The sequence below is a fragment of the Sander vitreus genome, chromosome 4 (assembly GCF_031162955.1).
Source record: "Sander vitreus isolate 19-12246 chromosome 4, sanVit1, whole genome shotgun sequence".
In the NCBI taxonomy this organism is placed as follows: Eukaryota; Metazoa; Chordata; class Actinopteri; order Perciformes; family Percidae; genus Sander; species Sander vitreus.
The window spans coordinates 18077119-18102632 of record NC_135858.1 but is presented as its reverse complement, the minus strand read 5'-3'; the positions used below and the strand labels follow the sequence as shown (position 1 = coordinate 18102632).

General features: G+C 40.2%; 1 protein-coding gene across 2 annotated transcripts in view; it reads left to right on the top strand.

Moving 5' to 3' along the window:
- megf6b (multiple EGF-like-domains 6b) overlaps positions 1-25514 on the top strand; it is a 64915-nt gene that overhangs the window by 15638 nt on the left and 23763 nt on the right. Inside the window, exon 5 of one of the 2 annotated variants that reach the window (XM_078248820.1) lies at positions 19575-19697. In XM_078248820.1, coding sequence (XP_078104946.1) covers positions 19575-19697 — 123 coding nt within the window. Of the gene's footprint in view, positions 1-19574; positions 19698-23417; positions 23787-25514 lie in introns of those variants that run through there. The other variant, XM_078248821.1, reaches the window with a different exon arrangement.

Below are 25514 nucleotides of genomic sequence, written 5' to 3'. Positions count from 1 at the left end.
CCTCCAATATCGTGAATCATATCGCAATGGCAATATCGGTCAAAATAATCTTAATTAGATATTTTCCTCATATGGTGCAGCCCTAGTTCAGTCATTACGAAGAACACTCTGTGGTGGTCAGGGCAAATACCAGTTTGTTGTAACTCGTGTCACATTCTTGAGCCCCGGATAAACAACCTTGTTAGACGAGAGCACGCTGCTAATACAAGCTGCTGTTATAAATCAGTTACTGCTGTGGTCCACATGCTGCTAGTTCTTTTGTTATGTTTACATTAAAGCTGAAGCCACAGTGGAGGATGTGGCTGAGGACGAATGCGTGGAGCCGCAAATAATCACTCATCACTTAATCACTTTAGATGGCAATGTAAGCATTCCTCTGCAGTCGCATGTGGTGATATCCCCTTGAGGCGCTTTTGATGTGGTTCATCCGTATTTGTGTACAGCAAATGTCGTTCAAGATGGGCCAATTAGCCCCCTGCTCTGAATAGTTGCCTGAAGCTGTCATTTGTTTTGCTTTTTAGTGGCATTTTGTCTCAGTGATGAAGACAATAACTGTTTTTTTTGGGGGGGATTTGTGCCTTTACTCTGTGATAAAGTGAGGGCCGGTGCCTTGAGGCTCTTCTAGTCTTTAAAGACAATAAATCCCATTTATTGGAATGGGTCACCTGCCTCAGCTTTATACTTTCCAACCCTTGGTGCTGTCATACAGTAGGATAGACCATTTCAAGGTTATATAATCTGACCTGAGGGATGGAGACTTCTGAAGATAAGTAATTGTACTGTAAGACAGAACTTTATTGATCCCGAGGGAGATGTTGTGCAGCAGTTGCAGTACAAAGTAGGAAAGATTGCGGGTATATAGAGTGCAAATAAAAACAAAAATATTATCAATAAAGATTAAAAACAAAAATTATTCAACATTAAGTATGAGGCTTTGTCTCCTTTTTTGCTGTGAAGTAAAACGGTCTTGTCTATATCCAGTGGGATTTCGTCACTTGGTGCCTGATATACTCAGTATTCAGCCTGTCGTCAGTAGACAAGTGGTATCCTCTGGGATCAAGAGCTTCCAAGGCTTTTAGACCTCTGGCAGGGCAGATGTCTTCGTACCAGCTGACATCTGGGCTCAGCCACAGGCAAACCTACAGACAAACAGAAAAGCTGGCAGACACATTTTGTAACATGAAACTTTACTGTCTTAGTTAAAGAATCTTGAAATATCTTTTAAAGCTACCTCTTGTGTCCTGTCCTGAGATGAAAGGTGAAATGAAAGTATTCTCAAATACATAACACTGATGGATTGTGTAATGACTTTTTTAAGAGTTATTTGAAACAAACATAAGAAGGAGGAATAAGGAGTCAGCAATATCAAAGTAAAATCCTTGATAGCAGAGAGAAACATTTTTCCAAATACAAGTAAGCCGATATGAGAGAATACGGTACGTGTTCCTTTCCCACAGGTTTAACGTGTTTCTTAGGCTTTTCTTTGTTGATCCCAAACTGTGAAATGTTTTACTGAAAGAGCTCTTTCTCTGTTACAGTAATTGCGTCTCATTTTATTTGCTCTTTGCGAATGATTTCTGAACCATAAGCTCATATCTTGGCTGGGTCTGGGGTCATTGCAATGCCAGGAGGACCAGCTTGTTCTAGACATCACTCAAGGCAGCTCATGGCTATCATCATTATCATTTTCTTTATTATGTATACAGTTTGCTTCAAAGCAGGCTCCCAGGCTCCGCCACAGCCATGTTGACTTTGACGCTTTTTAGTCAGTCCAAATGTTAGTATAGTATATCAATCATACCATCTGCAAAGTTACTTGCATTTATCTACTAAGAATATGCTTGTTAGACTGATTTATGCTACCATCCTCTAGCATATCTAGCAACATCAGTGCTACTGATATTTTATTGGAAATTGGATATTTAATTGAAACTTTTCTAATGTATATCTTTTCTTTTTTCCTTTTAAAAACAACAAATTAAAGCAGATGAACAAATCAGACAAAGCAGTTCCTATTTTACTGTTATTTGTGGCATCAATGAGACAAACGCATGTTCTTATAGCCCTGAGCCTACCATAGGTAAAGGCAGAGGTGGAAGTTGGTCCTCGTTTCTTACCAGTAGCAGAGTCTTTCCTGTAATCCAAAAAGAATAACACCCAAGTAGTTAATTTGATGTCTTCAGAGTTTTTTAGTTAGGCTTATAAATAGGGTTGGGTATCGTTTGGGTTTTTTCTGATACCGGTGCTAAATCGGTGCATGAACCAAAATATATATAATATATTTATAATGTATATAATATAAAATATAAAAAAGGAGCACAAAACGACAGTTGGCAACATTAAAGAACGACTTGTATGGTCAAAATGAAATGATTGATTAATAATGTAAAAACAATAACTTATAACAATGACTTATTTCACCAGTAAATTGCTGGTAAACGACAAAAACAAGCACCAGATGGGAAAAGGGTATTTTACAATAACTTAAAATGCACCACAAGGCTGGCGAGTTTCAAGTAAACGCACCGTCTGTGTTGTTTTTCCGACAACGGAAACTGCAGTCAGACTGTTACGTCTCTGTGTTGGAATCCTCTACAGGGAAATACAGTCACACTTTACACCGCCTATCGTAAGCTGTCAGCATTTTAACCATTGTGTTCCAGCTACTAGGTAACGGTAACGTAGCGTCCCGTGCAGCGATGCTTCTGAAAAAAAAAAAAAAGTCAGGCACCTAAATAAGGAACCGAAATTTTCGTTCTTATTCGGTCTCGTTACTACCGTTTACATCGGAACCAGTGCCCTTTGGCACCGCGTTTCGGTACCCAACCCTACTTATAAACAGTCCACTGAAGCTCAAAATAATGAGCTCCTCCACAGTCAGGTGGCTGAGGTGCTGAGAAATGGCACAGGGGATCTGCCTCTGAACAAACACCTTGTGAAAGATACAGAGAGATGATAACATGCAGTCTGAGGGTATTTCTCATAGTTTTTCTTAACCTTTAATAACAGTGGTGGAAAGTAACTTAGTAAATTTACTCAACTACTGTACTTATGATAAGTCCAATTTTGAGGTGCTTTTCTTTTAGCATTACCAGTTCATGCTACTTAACTTCTACCCTATTTAATTTCAGAGCATAACATGGTCCTTTTTACTACCTTGATTGGCAACTGTAGCTACTGGATATTTTTCAGATAAACATTTCAGAAATGAACAGTTTATTAAATACAAAGCATTGTTAAATAGTAAGTATCCAACAGTAGTGAAAGTAATCTCCACTTTGAACTACCACATTAAAATGCTGCTTATAATAGCTAAAGTACAATTCTATGATAATATAATGTCTAAGGGGCTGTTTTGCATAGTATGCACTTTTACTTTTGATCATTTAGGTACACTTTGCTGATAATACATAATTTAAATGAAATACTTGTCACTTATATCACATTATATCATGTCACAATATAGTATTTTTACAATGTGGTATTTCTACAGTTCTATGAACTAGAATTAAGTGCCCTGTGGGTGTCCTTTTTCCCTGACCAGCCTTCTCCATTACTCTCATCTCCAACCTCTCCTGATTCCCCTTGACCCTCTGGCCCCATCCCTTAAAATATCTCGTGCAAAGGGCATAACTCCAAGCAGTATTCAAATCAAAAGAAATATGATACAATGGTGAGTTTGGAAGGAATGTGACATTACAGTGCAGTTATAATAGAATGCCTTTATTGTCATTGCACATTTTACAACTATATTTTCTGTGTATCTCCTGAGAAGGTTACATGATCATTCCACACATGCTTGCATGCTTACACAACACATACAAACATACACGCACGTGTCATGCAGAGAAACTAATAATAGTTAAATAAGAAAATAAGTTATAAAAAGTAGTGGCATTTTTAAACATTGTGCCAAATGCTGTTTACACCTTATAAATATATGATTGCACGCTATATAGAGTTATTGCACATAACCCCATTCACAATATAGAAATTATTAATCAAGATTTAATCCTGTGGAGTGTTGTGGTAATGTTGAGGGGGGTGGTGATGGGGGCACATTGTTTTGTGACGTTCAGTTCAGTGATTGCTCTGGTGTAGAAGCTTTACTAATATGGTAAGTTTGTATATTAAGGTCATAGCAATTGTCACATACACTTGTTTTACATGTTGTACAGCATGAGTAATTACCTAGAACCTTAAGTGGTTCCAATGACCACATACCGTGTCATTCGCTGCCAACTAACCTCATAGCGCTCAGCTGAAAAAGAGGGTGAATCACCAATATGTTAATGTTTATTTGTACATTTTAAAAGAGAGGTCAACCAGAGGAAAATAAACAGTAACAAAATACATGTGCAGGTGGAAAAAAGTAAAGCATTAGTATTTACCTGTAGCCTCGGGCAGCTCCAGTGACCTGGTCAGCCTTCCTTTCCTGTTGACAGTAGTTCTGAATTCCAAAATGTATAAAAAGTAAAACTGACGAGTATTCACACTCGTATTAACAATAAAAATTAAATGTTTTTAATATATTTCAACATGACACCTTGGGTCCACAGCAATAAACCCAACAACTGTAAAGTAGATCACATGAACGGTTCTCAAGATGTGCAAGGACACACAAACCTACAAACCGCTCTCCAATTATAGTAGTGGGATAACAATTTGAAAGTATGAGACCAAACTAAAATGTGTTCCTAAATTGTCTATGGTGTTGATGTTTTTTTCAGTATTGTGGTTATTCTGGGTCTACCCTGGAGCTGCATTGTGAAGGTGTAGGCTTGTTAGCGCGGTTGCAAGGTCAGGTCAGCAATCCTGGAGCTATTGTGGGAATTCATTGTCTTGTTAAAGGACACTTTCGAGTTGCACAGAACCTTTGAAGTACTCAGACTTGAACCAGGGTCGTCGGGTCAAGAACTTAGTAAAAGAGAGAAAGAAAAAATGAACTAGGTATTAATTAGGTAATCTGGTCATCACATCTGACTTCCCATCTTCTTTCTTGCTACTTCTGTCTGCCTCATACTGTCTTTTTTGTTGATTTGAACAGCTTTCCAGAAAGTTTTGTTTTGTCTGGAAAGTATGTGCTTCAGTTTTTCTTAAGATTGGGATGAGTTTGCGTGTATAGCTGCAGGGTTATCTTAGATGTTGCTCTTTGCAGTTCCTCCTCTAAAAGCTGTCCTACTCTGCAATTACTTAAAGTTCAATAGTGGACTAACAGTCCACTGGCCTGTTGTAACCTGCCTTTTGTCACCCCTCCTCTCATTTAACACACACATAAAGACATGGTAAATGCCCTTAAAGTAGGCCATGGGGGTCCATGTTTGTTGAATCTTGATAAATGTGCATATTTTCCCTGCTCAAAACATGTTTTTTTCTTTTTACGTCTGACATGCATGCAAGGTTTATTCATTCTTAGTCATGGTAACCACTAAAGCACATTAAGGCCAAATGTGACCAAATATGTGGGTGGTTCATGCCTCCCAGATTGCAAATCCCAGTTAACACATTAGTTGGGGTGTTAGTAGGCATGTTGGTCAGAAATATTGCTGAATTTGCAATGATATAGTGTCCACTCATCTTTTTCAGTCTTGCAAAGTGGAAGATCACCAGTGATAATAGTATTATTAGTTTAACTGTGTGCATAGTTAAACTGATTTACGTGACAGTGGTGACTTTTGCTGTCTCCCCCTGCGCTGAAGATTGCAGGGGAGCAGAGAGGTCGAAGGTCAAGCCAGCATGTGGACCCAGTCTGTGCCACTTTAGAACGGCTTCAAACGCCCGTGGCTGCACTCACTCGTAATGAACAGCAGGAAGCCTACGCAAACTCTAACCCTATCTGAAAATGTGGGGTTACTGCTATCATCACTGCTGCTCGTCAAGCCATTTAGAGACTGACAGTGACAGGAGCAGGATTGACACAGATGGTATCCGTCATGTTTAAAGGATGCAGTTCTGCATGGGGCCATGTTGTAAAAGAGAACATCCCTTTACCGTATGGTTAAACCATTTCACACATGCTGCCCACTCTAGCAAAGGTACAAGTTTGGCTGTCAGTTGATGAGCGAGGAAACACTCTTTGATTTTTCTTTGGCTAAATAGTATTTAGTGTATCTGCTCCCTTCATGTTCGGGACGACTGAGGAATGTGATGGAGAGGTGCTTTCAGTATGTCGGCCTTGTGACATTCCCCATTGTAAAAATAAATCCCTGAGTCCCATTGAATTTTTTTTACTTGGGATCAAGAAAAACATTCGAGAAACCTCCAAGCTGAACCAGCTGAGCACTTTAGCGAGTAAGTGCCCCAAAATGAAAGACACATGCAATTCCTGGTCCTGACGGCTGGAGACAGGACAGTTTCCCTGCCTCAGCATTGAATTAGTCCGCGACACCATTGTGATGATTAGCCACCAGTGTTGCTGATAATTGTATCAGGCCTTCCTAAAATATAAGTTTTTATAGTTGTTGGTGTTTTGGAAACCGGTAAGTAGTCCACGAAGAAGAGGAGGTGGAAAATATCCAAACATGAATATGTTCATGTAATGTGAAACTTGGTTTTTAGCCCCTTTCCATTGCAGGAATCGAACAACCTATAATCTGAGGCTTCACTTAACGTAAACTTTTAGTTACCTTGTGAGGCTTGGAAACTAGCTTCTCCTTGCATTTCCACTGTAATTTACAAACTGACATTTTGGGTATTTGCCATTAAAAGGGCAAAAGCTGGACAGACTATATTATTTTAATGTGCTGGTTTGTAGGTGAGTGAAGAAAGCGCTGGTTTGGCTGACAACAACCTATCATGTTTAATGATAAGCTCTATGCCTCACTGTGTGGAAGTGACAGGGATCATTCTTTTATATGTAAGGCAACACCAGGCTTGACTTAAACATTGCATTCCTAATAAACAAAATGTAACAAATAAACACATACTACTGGATTGTTATTTTTTGTTAAAATAATAAAAATAAAGAATTTAATTGAATACATCGGCCCCATTGTCACAGGTACCCGATTCAGCCATTTGAGTCAGTATCGGATATTCGATATCAGTAGGCTATTGGTATTGATGCATTGCTAGTTGAAAGACACTCATCCATAATTCACATGATTATCTGTTATTGTGGTCAGCTACCAGAGCTGAATATGAGCATGGAAGACTGTAAAGCAATGAGATTGTAAAGCTGTGAGATGGCCAGCTACAGCCGTTTGTCACTCATGATTAATGTGTCCATCATCCACTGAGAGGTCAAAAGGTGTTGGCCATCAGAACATTAGGTCATATAATTGTTGTATAACGATAAACACGTTTGTTTTATCTGCTGAAAATCTGGCTGTTACGCTTTTAGAGCATTTTTTAACTGAGAGAAAAAGTTGTAAAAGTCAAATGGCTGATAATGGGATAGTAAATGTCTAGAAAGATCACAAAGCAGTCTAAATCATTCTCAGGATTTCCCTCTTCCTCTCTGATGGGTTCAACAGGATACAGCTGAAATGGCTGAACAGGTTAAAGTCTGCTTTTTTACTTTACATGGAAAGAATTATGATGTCCAGGTTCTAACCTTAAAAACACAGAATGTGAAAAATGTTGTAATGAGAGCTGTTTTAAGAGCACTGAACAAGGTCGGGGGGGGACATAATTTTGCTTTTCATAACTTTTCTTTGGATACTGTTTAGATTTCTTTTTTGTTACAACACAATCTCTCCCATCAGCCATAAATTGGACTTTCAATGGATCATTCACAAAGTCACTGACATGTTTTCTTTTTTTTTTTTTTTGCCATTTAAAGGTTTAATCCTGTTCTTTGAGTATTGTTAGCAGTCAGCATAGCGTGACTTCCAGAGCAGCTGAAATGAAAAAGGCCATGGAGATGTAGGCACTGCTGGAAGACCCAGAAGCTCCCAGCAGTTGTTTTCTTACACATTCTCCACCTTTTTGTCCTGAACTTCTCAGAATCTTTTTCTATTACCTCTAAAGTGAGAGAGAGTGAAGCAAGAAAAGGGAAGTGAGAGGGCTGCACAGAAATACAGTAGAGATCTGTGATATTATAAAAAATCATATCTAGGGCCACAACTAATGATTATTTTTAGGGCTGTCAAAATAACGCGTTCATTTCGATTAATTAATCTGAGAAAAAAATAACGCGTTAAAAAAAATAACGCAGATTAATCCATTCCATATTGACGTTTGACCCGGAGCCGTTCTAGCCACCATTCGACTGTAAAATGAAGGAGAGAGACGAGAATGTGCTTCCTGGATCATTAATGGGAACATTTACTTGTAAAAATCTTCTTCCTGCCAACCCTGGCTACCGAAATCTGGTGCCACTGATATGTCTGCGCTTCTCTCTGATGCTCTGAAACAGACGATACCGGCAACACAAACACCGCTGCACGTGACGCTAGTTAACACAATACTCGACAGTTGTTTTACTGTAGAGGATTCAACACCGGGATGTAACAATCCGCAACTGCCATCGGCAAAAACAACACAGACGGTGCGTTCAATGAAACTGGTAAACTACAGCCTCGTGGTGCATTTGAAGTTATTGTAAATGTCCATTTCCCATCTGGTGGTTGTTTTTGTCATTCAACAGCAATTTACTAGTGAAATAAGTTATTGTTATACATTATTATTAAATATTATTAACCTGTGTAGTTTTTGACCTCAAGTAGCGCTATGGAGCATTTCTTGTACGAATGGGTCCGCGTTTTGTTTTGTTTGACATACTTGTGGTACACAGTCGCACCCTCGGTTTCACATCATTCCACTGATTGACAGTTTGCAACGGTAACCGATAAAGAAACTTAGTAATACAGCAGCAAAGGCAGGGAAGAATACTCCAACATGGAAAACTTAATGTAGACCATACACCATATGTTGTATTATTCAAAAGATGGCTTTGCAAAACACATTATGAGGACAAAAACACGTTTGTCAGGCCTCATGGATACACACAATGCATTTTGGTCAGTAACACTGAACATAAACATAACTTTGTTTACACAAAAACCCCACCGCTAAATGCTCATCAAATACTACTGTCAGGAATTGATGGAATCTCCTGTAGACAAGCATGGGTCCTTATATTCAGTCAGTCTTTCATTTTCCCGATTCCTGAGAAGTTAGGAAAGGCACCTCCAATGAGAGGGAGTGCGTTGCAGTCCAAGGGTGGGGTACATCCTTGCCCACCTACCTGCCATTGCATCCTGCACCCTAATCACCCATAATTGTGCCGTGTCTGGGCTCCCACCCAGTCTCATTAGGCTCTTTATGGCATTCCTGATGAAAGGTCGCTCCTGGTCACGGCGGGGGCGAGGGCATCAAGTTTGTGTAAATTGGCAGTGACAAGAGTTTGCAAAATACAATTAGAGGAATAATCAGCATGGACTGATCCCTGCATCTGCCAGTGGTGCCATGATTCTCCTTCCTTACCTTTTTAATCCACTGGAACTTCCATATATTTTAGTAAATCTGCCTCTGCTGCCTTTGTTCCTCCTTATCAGCTCCTTGTGTATTCCACTGAGCTAAACACTTCACTTCTAATTTCTGTTTTCCCTCCACCTACAACATTATCTCTTCTGTTGTGTATTATCTCCATATGGAAGCCGCTTAGCCCTGGGGAACGTTCACTTGAGTGCGCTCTCTTGCAATGCATGGCCAGCGTCCCACTGATGTTTTGTGAGGTGTAAAAAGCAAATGATAATCTGAAAGAAATGTAATGAGACAGACGCCTTTCACGTGTCAAGGCTGTTTAAAAAATAAAAATGTGTCTCTGTTTCATCCTACAGTATCTTATCCCTATCTTTATCTTATCTTATCCCAGTAGAGACTTTTACTGGCATTCTTGCTATAGTCAAATTACTTAAACTTGTGGAAAACTAACCCTTACCCTTAATAAGCACAAACTTAAACATCTCAGTTAAAACAGCAATTTCAATTATTTAGTTGAAGGTTGTGGTGGCGGAGAGAGCTGCTGCAGCAAACAGCATTGGCATGAGAGTAGCAGCAGAGTTAGTCTATATCCACAACATTCCACTTCCGGGAAATTCTGGAATTCTGCCGAATTTCACTCTTTTCGGCCAGATGTCCGTTACCTAATGCCAGGATCAGACTACACAATTTTTTGTCTTTCACAACAGTCACTTTGTCAGACTAGACAGACATATTGCCATAAATTCTTGCTGTGTGTTAGACAGAAGAGTGGCAACACTACAAGTATGACACCGACCAGCCCCCAGATCGATTATCGCGTGCTGTCGTAAATATCACATGCAAGTTCATAGGTCGACACTTTGGAGGAGCAGCAGCCTCTCAAAAACTCACGAAAATGAGGGATCATAAAACGATTTGACTGCTTCATAAAATTGTTTTATTTTTTTATGGCATTTATCTTTTTCCTTTTTTTTTTTTTTTTAAATACTAAACAGTTTTACCTCTTCAGCCTTTTAACATATTCAAATTAAACTATCTGATAAAATATGTAACCTTTGACAACCTATTGGGAGTTGGCTTTGTACTGTTTTAAATGATCACGTCGAGAAAGTCCAGAAGGTTGGGAACCACTGATCTTATTGCATCCTGTGTTTGTAGAGCACTCTCTGGTCAAATCACTTAATTATCAACTGACCGACACTGCACTGAAAACAGACGTATTCTTTGGATATCTGGCTGTATTCTGCCTCGTCTATGTGAGGTCCTCTTACCTTTGTGCCATGCTGGGTATGAAAACACCAAAGACATGGACAAACTTATTTTAAGGTCAGGAAAATACCACCACGTAATAGCGCTGCTTGAGCAGCTTTGTGCACTGCCATGAAAACAGAGCCCATCACCTCTGAATTAGATGTAGCCAGGGGGTAGTATGTTTGAACAAACTTTGAACAACTGTGAAACCATATAGTGTCGCACTTGAACAGGTGAAGCAATGTTTAGGGCCTCAACGTTTATTCCCCCGTGAGCATGACAGTCTGTCATGTATCTGCCTCCCTTTCCCCCGTAGGTTAAAGGCTCCGAGCCACTTTCCACGCATTAAGGCCCTGCACATACCACAGCAGCATATCTAACACATGCGACCAGGAGGGAGACAGACTAGAAAACACAGGTCCTAACAGGTGGAGAACAGATAGAGCACACGCAAAGGGTCAGAGGGCAATTCCCTGAGGTCCAGAGGTATTTGTTCCTCCTGTTCGTCTGTGTGGAGATCACAAAGGGTTATTCTGAATAAATGCATTGTTCATGCAGCTGGCTTACTTTTTTTTTCTGTGTTGCAGTCTGTAACTTTTACTGACAGTAAAAATAAGTCAAAAACCTTTGGCTAGCCACAGGTGTTTGAAGGGACACATCTCTCCCAAGATATATTGCTCTGTCAGGCTCCTTCCATCAAATGATTACAGTAATGTGAGGCGCCTGGTTAGCTCATCTGGTAGAGGAGGTGGCCATATATAGAGGATTACTCCTCGATGCAGCGGCCGCGGGTTCGACTCCGACTTGAGGCCCTCTTCTGCATGTCATTCCCCCTCTCTCTCCCCTTTCAAGTCTAAGCTGTCCTATACAAATAAAGGCCCAAAATGCCCAAAAAATAATCTTCGAAAAATGACACAGTCATGTGAAAGATCTTGTCTCTACCAGTATACAACACTCAGATTTCCAGTTTGAGCTCTATGACTGCTGGGGACATGCAGATTCTTACTGGGGTGATTTGCGCTGCCTGTGTCTGTGAATAAAGGAGTAGCTGTAGTCTCAGTCAGCTGAAGATAAGATGAGGGAAAAAAAATGAAAGCTTACAGGAGTGAGAAGCAGCTGGCTCTTAAGGATGGGGTATCCCATAACACCTAAACACACCTATGCTCAAATATGCACATGAAACGCACACACACACACACACACACTTGCACACTTACCTTGTGATGCAGTGAATTGGATCATCAAAACAGGGATTAGAGGAGTTTAGGACTCAGTGGAGCAGAATGTTCGCTAAACAAATTCAAACACTGGATTTTAGTGTCTTTGATGTCACACAAATCCCTTGTGGTCAAACATGACAAATAATAAAAGTTAAGGCTCAGTGGGGTGGGTAATAAGCTGTACAGAGACTACAGAGTCACTTGATTGATACTTTTACTCAAGAGTCCGACAGCCTCTTAGTGCTTCTCTCAGCACAACCGTCTGAGGCTTGTCTGTGGTTTCTTGTCAACACATGCCTTGGGAAGAAGAAGTGTATACAAACAAAATACATTAATTACATAAATTCAGTAGACCGATAAGCAGAGAATTTAGATTCTGCTCATCTGCATTTTCACATGAGAACGACCAATTGAAGGAAATCAACCACCACGGCTGACTGGAACTTTTCAATTAATGGATAAATCGTGTGGTTTATGAAACACCAGAAAAGAGTGAAAATACCCATTACAATATTGGAAAGCCCAATGTTGCATCATCAGATATCTTGTTTCGTCCAACCAAAAGTCCGTAATATTCAATTTACTGTAATGTAAGACCAAGAAAAGCAATTACTTCCCACATTTGAGAACCTGGAATCGTCATTTTGTTTCTATTTTTGCTTGAAAATGGTAATTAATTTTCTATTAAATGACTAATTGATTCATCAACTAATCGTTACAGCTCTACATAATACCCTAATGTTTTGTGATCACTTTTTAGTGCAAGAGAGAAGTTGGAGTGCTTTATGTTAACTTTAGTACAGTTTGAGTTTATTTAGAGTAGTAAGTACAGCAGCTCAAACACTTCACCACTGAGATGTGTGGTTTCCCCCTGGTTGCGAAGTCTTTATAAAAATTTTTTTTAAGGAACCCAAAGCCAATTCAATGCCTATACAGTAATACCCTTTGCTCGATGGTAACACTTGAGACAGATTGTTAATGACTTAATGGAAACATTCGAGGTTTGTGAAAGGAGGTACAGGCGTCTTAAACATCAGTGAATACACATCATAGAGGTCTGTGTGTGGTTAGTCCTTTGTCATTAAGGGGGAAATTTTCTAACTTAGTTTCGGGAAAGCCACACCACATCCGAATGATAGTGCCACAACTCAGCTGCCACACTGGCCACAATTACAGGGCTTTAGGAAGAAACTCGTACCCAAAACTGGCACTAAGAATGCATCAAATTGGACTAGGGGTGGAAATTATTGGATGCCTAATACAGCATACATAGTTTTCTGGTGTAAGTCAGTGCGGTGAACCAGAGTGAAAGACATTTTACCAGAGCAGGCGTTTTGACAAGTAAAGAATGGTCCTCTTTGACTTTGAATTATTAAATTGTGGCAGCTGTGTTTTAGTTACATGATGAATGAGAGCAGAGCAGAATCACAAGTGTCAACTTGATAAGGATCCAGATGCACATCTGGGCTATTATTGATGTAGCAGGAGATTAACAGCAGGGGGCAATGTTGAACCTGAGCTGACGCCAACCAACGTTATCAGTCATCAACCCTCTAAAGCTTTGCCTCCTGAAATAGTGTGCACTGTTGCAAAAACATGCCAGATGTTTCGTGCTTTGATACCTTCTATATTTTATTTATTTACAAATTTGTTTAGATCTGAAGCATAAGACTAGTCCTCAAAATGTCATTGTTTACCTCATCTGATTACACATGGCATGTCAAATGTGCAGGCTTCTTGATCTCTGCTCTTGTTTGCCAGCAGTCTACCTGTAAATGTTACATAGCACAGAGACAGTCGTCTGGCAGAAACACATTACAAGGAAACCTTAGAGCTAAAGTACTTACACAATTTAGACACAATGACCTGAACTACAGAGGTAATGGTTGGATAAAAACATTGTAAATGTATCTTTGGGATTCTCATGATATCTGACTCCAGGAAGAATAGATAGTGAAAACCATGAGGAGCTATGGGATCCATAAAACAACTTTTATAATAACGTTTGTGAGCATATTTCACCAGTTCATGTGTTTCATTTGAGCTTCTGCCAGGCAGCCTTGTGGAGCTGCCTGTTGGAAGAATAAAGGAAACGTGTCCTCTACAAAAGGCAAGGCATGTTTATTTGTATAGCAACTTTCAACGAGGCAACTCATAGTGCTGGTCATAGGACATAAAAGGCAGTAGGAGAAGATATTAAAGGGACACATGGCAATATAAAAGAAGCACGTGAAAATGATTTTAAAATAGAATGTAAAAATAAGCTAAAACAATAAGGAATACGATTTCACAGTAGAATACGATGTATAGTGCAGCTCCAGTGCAGTGCAAAACCTGAATAAATGTTCCCAAGTTTAATAAAAGGCAGTGGCAAATAGAAAGTCTTATAAATGACAATTATAACTGACCATTGGAAAACCCCTTAAAAACATGTTAAGCATCGGTTATATTGGAGGTCAAAGGTGAGGATGAGCTTCCCATGAAAGAGTGTGAAGTAAATTGTCAGTTTCAGTTCATAGACGGTTGGTTTGTTAGTCAGACAAGATGTTGTCATGAACCATCCTGCGCTCACATGTGCAGGTCAGTCTCAAAAACTCCTCGTCCGAATGAAACCTCGAGCCAATCCCCATCTTCATAGCACCTGGTAAATGGAAGGAAGCAGCTGTGAGGACAGCAGGGAATGCAACCAGGAATGAACACTAGCAAAGCACATACACCAGCAGGCTTTTAGATCAGGGCCCCAAAAGGAAACAGGTTAGGCTATCTTCGGCATTCCCGAGGATCCGCCCCCCCCCGATCCCTCAGTGAATACTGTAATTTTCAGGCCCATGACCCCCCTGAGATAATATCAGGGGTCTGGTGGTTTTTGTTGGCCCCTTATGGTCTACTGAGACATTGGCCCCCGTCGTACTGGGATCAGTGGCTGTCTTCCTTATCACAGGAAGTCACACAATACAGCAGAGGAATGTAAAACCCAGAGCTTTGCTGCAGCTGAACTTGCAGAAACCCAGTCAAGAGTTATAGTTTTTAAATGTTTTGGAACAGAGTGTCCACTGCAGGGAAATACACATTATACACATTTCTTTTATATTTCACTTGCAAGAAGACATAACAGCACTGAGCAATTTGGAACAAGATTTGTTTTCCCATTAGAACAATGCACAAGAACTCCACCCTTATAGATACACGAGGGTGACAGAATATTAGAAACACTTCCAGGGTTTCCATCATTGAATTGTTTATATGAAGTGGTAAGCCACTCAGATCCTGACTTTTTGTGAGACTGTCCTCTCCAGAAAAAAACGACTTCATAAGTTGTTTGTTCAAACTCATATTTACCTTTATAGTAGTGCCACCATCTGGTGGCCATGGTAATTGTGACAGGAGCACAGCAGGAAGTACGGGGATGAAGTTAAAGTGCCCCAAATTCCACACAAGGTGGCAGGTTGGGGTGTTGGATGGGTTAAACAAACACAGGACTTTCACTCAGGAGACCGAAGTTTTTGAAAAGAAAAGTAAATGGCGAGTTGCATGTATAACCGAAAGTAGAGGAACAGATGTACTGATTTTAACCCAAACCACGATCTTTTTTAAAAACTTAACTAAGTAGTTTTGGTGCCTAAAAAAAAAAACTGTGACCGTTTCACGTTGAAGGGGTGATAGAATGCAAAACCGATTTTACCTTGTCATAGTTGAATAACGACAGTTTGGTGGGTAAATAGGACATACGTAGAAGCTCAAAATCCCATTGACACCTCTTTCCTCTGCAAATCTCACAATTTGAAACTGCCTCTGAAAACGGGTAAAATCTCAACGAAGCTCATAGTTGACGTCAACTCGGCGGCTCCTCCTTATTTGGCTCTGGTCTCTATCTTTGTCACGCCCCAACATTTACATAGGCTACACCACTGACCTGAGGTCAGGTAGTCTTCTGAATAGGTCGCGCAGATCTCGAGACTTTTTTATGTGAGAAATCATCTAAGTAGAGGTCAAATATGGGCCGTTTTACAAAAATTGAATTGCAAATTGTGTCCGACTGTGTGTCGGAATTCAGCGGCCGGTGCTGCCTGTGTTGCTGCCTCGCCCCCCGGCCTGTCCTCCTTCACAGACCCCGGCCCGCTGTGAGCTAGATGGAGCTCCGTCACGGCCGGCAGCCCGCGGTGCTCCATACCCGCGCAAAGTCACCGTTTCTGGGTTACTGGACAACCAAACGCCGCTGCCCTGACAGAGCTTCAGGGCCTCTCCCTCCCCTCTTCCTGCTAAATGGCTGGTGTGTGTGAAATCGGACAAAAGTGTTAGCTAAGCTTTGTAAGACCTTAGGGTAGCTGTGATATACATGCCGTGACGAAATTCAAACTGTAAATATATTATAGTTATGCCGCGGAGTCCTGAGCCCCGGTAGTCCAGTAACCCAGAAACGGTGACCTTGCCCTGGGTATGGGCTGCTGCGTAAAACGGCCTATATTTGAGCTTTATATAGTTGATTTTTCGCATCAAAAAGTCTCAGAAGTGAATTTGTGATCAGTGCGCAGCTCATCTAAATATTCATGAGCATACCATATTTGGAAGAAAAGCTCTTGTTCCAAATAGAGCCATATTCACAGGGTAGTTTAGGGCTCATATAATAACGACAAGTTTATGACCTATACTGCAGCCAGCCACCAGTGGGGTTATCAAGATGTTTCGACTTCACAGCCTATGCATCCACCCCTGGTTTAAAATCACTGTTTACATTCTCTGGTTTAGATATGAGGACGGAAAACGCTCATGTGAGTCATATAAAGTCGGAATAAACAATCTGTCATCGAATGGTTTGGGGGACTTGTTGCTTTTTGTGATTAATTTAGTCAGTAGATGCCTAGTCTCGCATTGCCAGACCTTCCTCCACAGTGCTGCGGAGGAGGGTCTGGCTAGTCCACACAGCATGCCGGGATGGGAGAAAAACGTGCTCTGTTTTATTGGCATGTCTTTAAACCAATCACAATTGTCTTGTGCCTCGCTAAGCGCCGGACGAAGCCCCGGTGCCGCTGCAAAATAGCCTCGGGATGGAACTTGTTTTGGTGGAACGTGTGTACGTTCAAAAGTTGTTTTAGTCGTGCAACAGAAAACTCAGATTCGTCAGATAGTCTAGCTAGTCTGGATTTACCCTGCAGATATCTGAGGAGCAGTTAATCATAGTCCTCATAAATCGACCAGAGTTTAAAATTCCAACACAAAGAAAGAGGAAGGTACCGGACATCCGGCCATAAAGAGTGACATCTGGTGGAATTTCCGGCAACGGAACAATCCTGGAAGTTGAACGTCGCGGATATAGGCTAGTACGTTTGTAGATGTCTAAACAATTGTCACACCCAGAAAATGTATGGCATTTGCTGGGTGAAACCTGGGACATAAATTGGGCTGCAGACACACTACTGTGGTTCAGGCATCTGATCTCTTTTTGGAAAACGTGCACACTGACCACCAAGAGCGAGAAGTGAGAAGGGAGGAGTGATCTGATGTTCAGGGGAAGGGGCTTGTTCTTAAAACATCCTTATTTTGAAGAAGACTACAGCTCTATTTTCGCCTCTTTACCTGTTTCTGATCACCCTGTTGGAGTTTTAGCTTGGTGACGGATTGATGGATGAGTAGGGGTGACACAAAATTAAATTCCCCCTGGAGTCAGGTGAAGGTGCAGCCTCTGCTCCAACCCCCAGACTCACTCATGTCTTCAGAGGTCATTAAGTTTAACACAAATACTTTTTATGGCTGGGAATGTTTCAGATTTGAAAAAAAAGGTTATATTAACGTTTGTTTAAACTTTATACCGTACCTGTTTGGAGAAAAAGACAAATATTCTGTCTTTAATAAAAGCATGCTTCTTCATCGATCCGCTGTAGATATTCAGTTTCCAGTGTTGCATTTTGTATGCTGACCTGTAGCAGTTCAACATTCCTGCCAGCTTATTGGGCAGAATGATGAGCATGACACTGACTCCTGGCAGACCCCTGCTCAAACTGTCACAGAGGTGTGTGGCCTCAGGCGGAAAGAGGGGGAAGACGGACATTCTCACACACACTCAAAACAACACACTAGTGCCGCAGATCTCACCACAGGATTCCTCAGGGTCTTCAATCCTGCCCTTGACTTTAGGTCACGATCAATTGTTTGCTTTAGTCCAGTTGTTAATGGATAATTTTCTTCAAACCTGCTGTTATTATGGTACTTGTTTAGAAAGTTAAATGAATTGTGCTAAAAGGCAGACACCCTTTCACCCCACGGCCCAGACTCATTAAATCAAGATCTTGTGATAAAATACCCAAATAAAAATCAGTGAGCATCCTTGAATGGATCTGTAGCTGCAACTTATCTAGCCTTGCTAAAAAGGATTGGAGTAATAAATTGATTAGGAATTTTATTTCATAGTGTAATAAAATGTATTCTTGATGTTAAAGGTTTTTTTCATTACCTGTTGTATGCTGTTTAGGTTTCATGACAGTTTTAAACAATTGGCAATAGAAAGAGTGCAGTGTTGGTGTGAACATTTCCAGATGCTGTAAACTGAGAGGGAAATCGTTTAATTGGCTGGTTAAACGCTGGCATCACAATGCACCGGAATCTGCTTGAGGGGGGAAAATGTTCTATAAAGCAATTTTCTTTGCATTTATATTCTTCCTCTGTACAGTAACTCTCCTCTTTTATGGACATGGAGAAAGTTTACAAGCTGGTTATTGCCAAGTAAATGCTCCCTCCTAATTTTCTCCATGGCTTTCAGTTTTCAGTCCAAGATTCCTTCTGCTGGCATGGCAAATGAAACAGCCCAAAGTCATCAAGTTTAAAACTACACTGTGAGGATAATCTCTCCTGACAAACCCCCATATGAATACAATTTAACATTAATGTAGTCAGTCTGGCTGGGTCCCGAAACTGCAGTGTAAAAGTGAACAACCCGTAACACATGACCCCTTTTCAATTTCAATATCAATAGCTCGTCATTACGCAGACGATATGCAGCTCAAATGATGGTATTTGGTGAACTGTCAGCACCTGTATCTGACCCGAGTCATTATGTCTAGTTTGGGAACTGGAGGGAAAGATTTGATCTGGTTTAGTTGATGACAGTTTTGGCAGGAAATTTAGCTGATGGAAATGAGATGGAAAAACTGTTACTTCTTATGGAAGTATTTTGGAGGTTCTGCATGATTGATAAATGCCAGTCCTGGTTTATGTTGGAGGAAGTTAGAGGAGATGAGGACAATATGTGAATGCTGCATATTTCTTTTCGTCCCACTCAATTTATGACTTGCTATATTTTGATTTTGTTTTGGATATATTATGTATTTTTCCTTGTCCTTGAAGTTGGTACTGAGGAGATGTTTAAGATTGGAAACGGCAAACACAGTATCCTGCAGTCATTCTCATGAATTTCCAGGCACTTGAGCACTTTCCACTTTCCAAGCTAGATCTAAATGTATTCATGGAAACTATTTGAAACTTAATCAGACTGACATTAAAAGGAAGGCGCATTTTTTCTTAATCTTTGCTGCTCAAAGAAAAAAAAAGGTGAATGCTGTTTTCACCAAAACACTGAGCTTGTTAAACATATTTGACTGTTCACTGTTCTTTCTAATTTCTGCTTTTGGTTGTGGTTTTAATAACTACAGGATTAACTTTGTCCTTGTTTCTCCCCGTCAGATCTTAATGAATGTGAGGAGACCAATGGAGGCTGTGAGGCTCTCTGCTGTAACACCATTGGAAGTTTCTATTGCAAGTGTCCTCCTGGACAGAAACTGAATGAAGATGGCAAAACCTGTCAAGGTGAGTCCTCTACTATATTTGTTGTGTAGCTGGGTTGTATCAGTTTATATCAGTAACGTGATACCATACAGAATATTGGGGTTGTGGTTATCATACTGTACAGCTATAATGTTCATACTCAAATTACACTTCCTTTTTTATAATTCTTTTCTTTTCGAAAAAGAATTCTTTTCGAAGCACAAATGGTTATTTTGTTTTAGTATTAAAATATTACTTAACTAACAAACATATTTGACTTAGTCAGTTTTGCTCAGACTGAAGTGACACCAAGTAATTTTACACCTAACCCTGAATTTACCATAATTTGCCTTTTGTGTCCTTACTCCACTCAACTAATTAAATGTTTTTAGCCATGCTAGCTGCATGGCTCTAGGTATGGCAATGTCAGTCTGACATATCTTAACAGGTTGAAACTTGGTCCCGACATTCATACTTCACGGTGGATGAAGCCTAACGACTTGGTGATGCCCTGACGACACCATTAAGTGGACATTTGTGGTTTTGAGTGAAATTTTGCAACATCAATGATAGAACTTGGATAGGTTGCAATGGAATATTGTTTAGACATTCATTTTCCCCTTAGGATGAATCGCAACAACTTTGGTGATCCTTCAACTTTCAATCTAGCGCCATACAAATTTGAATTTGTCCAATACTTTGGTTTTATGACCAAATACCTACAAAACTAATGTTATTCCCTTCCGCCTCAGTACTGTACTGTATAGTGTTTATTAGCAGCCAATAATGTTACCCTAATGGTTCACGATTTCCAAGGAACATTATAAATGGTGCAGACCAAAATGCCTCTGCACACAATTGAATAGACCTACAACCAATCAGAGTTGAGCCATCAGAGAGACTACTGCTTGGGTCGTTTTGAAGCAGAAAAAAAAATGCCACCAGGGTCAGAAACTTTCTCAAATTACAGCTAAACAGTACACTAAAATGTGTTTCTAAAACCATTTTAGGCAAAAAATATGTAACACAGTAACAGAATCTTGATTCATATTTGATCAACACCACCTAGTTTGACAGTTTGATCTGAATTTTGTGAGCGTGTTGCGTTGCGCTGGTCGCAGTATTCCAGTTATGTCCAGTAACTATGTTCAAACATGACGCTTCAGTCCAGGTTCTGGCCCGGCTGGAAATCTGTGTATGTGTGGGAGGGGGGCCAAATGTATCTGCCAGAGCAAATGAAACATGAGCTGACAGATTTGTCTGGTTTACAGGCTATTACCTTTACAATAATTAGGATTTATATAGTTTGTTGTGTCTTTACTTAGCATCCATTTGTTTTTGGTCCTTTATTCTGTGTTTTTTTTGCACGTTTATGTTCACATTCATGGAGTTTTGTTTTCATTTTTATTTGTGTGAATGTAGATTCTGCAACCAGTAAACATCATAACCAGATCACTTTAACTCAAGGGAACAGCAGAAACAGATAATTTTAACTAAAAAAGGATGTTTAATGATTCAGAATTTCTGTGGACGAAAGCGCAGCTACCAGTTTATCAAGAGGCCCAGAATCTCTGAACCACAGCTTACCAAAACTGAACTTCTTCCCAAACATTTTCTCATGAAATTCCCATTTTGCTCCATCATAGTTTGATGTTTCTGATTAGGAAATCTCTGTGAGTAGTTGGTTTAATCCGAATAATGATTCCTCTGTGCAGCAGCCAAGCCTAGAGGAGAGACGCTGGAATGCTCTGCAGTATGGCTGTCGGCTGGAGGAACCAGTGAGAGATCTGATCCAGGTCATGGTTATTAAGAGAGTTGATGGGAACGTTGTCACAGCTGGCTTTCATAGCTCTCTGCCCTCTGCCACTGGTGTATATTGGAGGAAAACAGCTACCCGCAGCATTAATGTCCTAATTGTCTGTAATTGGCAGTGGTATTAACAGAGGTAAAAGAAGCTGGAAGAATGTTGTGGATGTTTAAGTTAGCGCTACATGTGTGATGCTGCGTCTGCAGAAAGTGATCAGCTTGCCTCTGCATGACGGACAAATCTGGAAAGGCTGCAGAGTCAAAGCCTGCATGAGTCCGGATGAGAGACAAGATCCATTAATTTAGCTGTTAAGAACAAATGGTTCTGGGGAGTTGGATTGTATACAACCACTTTACTACTTTGGGGGAATCCTGTCCTTGGCAAACTGCAATAATTTTTTGGATGAAAGACATCTGCTGCGGGATGTGCATATGCGAATACTGCTTGCATGGACAAGAAACAAACAAATGCATCTTTTGTTTAGTGCAAAAAAAGACAAGAAAAAAACTAAACACTGAATTTACAATTTAATTCATTTGTAGAGAGTTCCCTAGATTTATGCTCCTGGTCAAATTCCATTGTATTTGTGCATTTATGTATTATTTATGTTATGTATTTTAGATTTTGAATAAGCAGCATTGATACAGATGGCATTGATCAAAGTGGAAGAGGCCAACAGTAACTGTCGTGCTCAGTGCAGCGCAGCAACATCAACATTTTAGCCGTCATGCCCAATGAACTTGACTGCTCAGACCAAAACGAGCGTGAAGGTGGGAGTAATAGTCTGCCAATGTTTGCCACCTGTCTTAATAGTGAGCTCTAGGAGTGTGTGAGTAACGGCTTCCAAAATCAGCAGGTATAAGATGCTCTTGTTAGCCCACAGAGAAGGACAGTTCCCGTAAAGTTTTTTTAAGAAAAACATCTCAATGTTGCTAGGTTCTCTTCTGGCTTTTTCTAGTATTAACGTTTTTCACTCTGGCAAGATATCTTACAGTTATGGCTCTGAGCCTATCATATGTCTTCCATGCTTGAGCAAGCTGCTTTCGTTCTCAACTGGCTTGCATCATTGTCCACATGATTCTGAAGTCTGCACAAATATGCATTTTACATGCAATGTGTGCATGTGTGCAGAGTTGTGAATATGATGGTGTGTAGTGTGGTGTGACAAAAAACCCCTGATCTGTATCAGTTTCTGCTGGTCTGTTTGAGCTTGAGTACTTCTCAGATGCTTGTGGCCTGATGTAATGACTGTACAGGTGTATGTTACAGAAACTTAAGTTTGCATTATTAAAAATAAAGGTCATAAGACGTTAGTCATTGTTTCCTGCAGAGGTCTCTTAAGGGCCATTTGCGTTCAGAGAAGAGAAGTGATGCTTTGCTCTTTATAAGCTCTATAAAGTGCTGTCATGGTCCTGCTGCTATGTTTGTGTGTATGTGTTGGCAACAGATGAGAGCGCACAGTGCTTAGCTCCTTAATAGACAATTTCAGTGCAAGGCTAATCCATGTTTGGATTATAAATACTGAATTTGATGTCTGGCTCTAAGCACATTTTGCTTTCCTTTAGAGGCATTTTGTCAATATCAAAAGAAATATATAGACAGCACATCCTTTTAGTCTGTTCACATTCTTTATTCTCCAAAACCGGAGTGATGTGCACTCATGAATATTGCTTTTTATCACATAATATTCTTTGAAAAATACAGTGGCCCCGTAGTAACATGTTGTAAATCATTGAGGGAAAGACATCAATTGCTGTTGGCTGGTAAAATGCAGAATTATTTATTTGTAGTTCATGCAGCACTGGATATGCCTCTAGTGTAAGAGAGTGTTTTTGGGTGGGGGTGAGATTGAAGTGTGGGGAAAAGGGGGGAGAGAGGAGGATCTTTAATGTGATGGACATTTAGTTTTAGTAGATGGGAGGGTGAAAGGGAGAGGGGGATGGAGGAAGGGAGAGCAAAATCAGGAGGCAGAGTGAATAAGATGTAGTTACCATGTTACATCAGACCAGGATTCAGCACCTGCAGAACTAGTCAGTCATTTTCATTTTGCATAGATAATATGCTTAACAAACAATATGTTTAAAATGTTTAATTTTCTACAGTAAAAGTTTTACTTTTTTTTAAGTTCTCTGTGAGGCATTGCGTTTCACTTTCAACCATGACTTTGTCATCAGGGCAGCAGATTTTCTTTTTGGTGTTAATTGAAGCGATGACATGTCTGACATCTGCTGCAAACTATCCACAGAGTTACTTTAGAAAGATTTGCTATAGACCACACTGTTACCATGGATACCACGGCTACAACCTTGGCTACCTGGCAGCAGGTAAGTGATAATTTCACAGCCAAAATGCATGAATGTATTAATGATTCCACTCTGGGTCCATCCCGAGAGGAAGAGATTGTAAAACGCATTCATTTAACTGTTAATCATTGAAGTGAGTAATGCTGACATTTTATTTTACAACAAATTAATTGTATTCTTTTCAAAAAGTAGAAAATGCTACCATATACACTGCATAATGTTTCTTTTCAGAACATAGGCTCATTTAAAAAATTATTATAAATAGATTTTTGGTCACACAATGTTTTATACAGTAGGACTTAATGCATAAGTAGGGAGGTATTTACCGTGGTCAGAGTATTTGTTCATGGCTCAGCCATATCAGTCCCCCTGATAATGTGTCTGATAATGTGTCTGCTGAACGCGCTGTCTGGCACTGCCCAGATGACTTTGTCTCTGATCAGAATACCAACAAAGATAGAGTACATTGAAAACATGAACTATAAATCATGAGTGATGCTTTGTAACGCTAACACAAACAGGGCTAGATACCAGCTACACTCTCGACAGATTATGTCAGTATTATTATGACTGAATATTTCTTTTCATGTTTGGCAGGACACTGCAGGGCTCTGGGATGAATGCACAAGATGAAACATGTTTTACATTTGTAATTACCATATTGCCGATAATCCCTCTGATCTGCTGTATTACTTAGATGTCATTCTTGGAGATAAATTAGGCTGTTCAGAAATGATTTATCTTCTGCACACAATAAACAAATCACTTTTCGGAAACGGACCAAACTAGTTTTCCATAAAGACAACACTGTGCTGTAGGTGGCTGCGGGCAGAGAATGAATGTGTCTTCTGTAAAAGCCAAGTGCTGCGGAGGCTTTGGCTCTGAGCTTGGGTGGGGGGATCATGTTTTGGATGTGGAAACCAGGCTGGAGGGGCTTCACTGACTGTGCACTGCAGTCGACCGAAGAACAGCAGCTCCACACTGCTGGATCCCATTTCATGCAAAACCAAACCAAAGGACGGCATGCAGCATGGATGGAAAAACGAAGGGACGGCTCCTGCCAGCTTTCCTGGACCAAGTGGAGCTGAAGTCTGGCAGCAGAGAGACAAAGAAGAGGAAAATTTAGAAGCTCATTTCTCCCCCAAACACTATATTTTAAGGTGTCATTGGATATTATTGGGAGTAGATGGGTTCAGCATAAGGATATTCCTGTAATTTAGCTGTCTTGGGCAGTTTTTACTGGAACCATTAAGCAAGTACATGTTTGTCCCTTCCCATACACTGCACTTTTGTTCTTATCCTAATCATATCCTTGTTTTTATTATGAAGAGTAGAATCAGTGTTCCATGAATCCCATTAACAACCAAGATTTCATAATTTACAACACGGTGCTTCCTTTATCATGTTCTATAACATCAGGGTTTTTTGGGTCTTGTAAAGACCTGACTTATGGGAAAATAACAGGTCATATACTATTTGTGTGTACTTGTGTGTAACTGCGGGAACATGAAGACAGTGATGTGGTGGTGTGTAAGGCGCATGATAAAGCTCAGATGCAGATTGTCCCGCTGCCTTCATCCCACACAGCGTGACACGAGCACGATGGAGGCTAAATTCACTCATGTTACAGGGACTCTGATATTCATATTTGTTTCACCACTGGCCACGAGAAATACGACAGTAAAGCTGCTATAACCTATATTTTATTGTTAACAGTGGATCAAATGAGTAATGTGAAAGGGTCTCTTG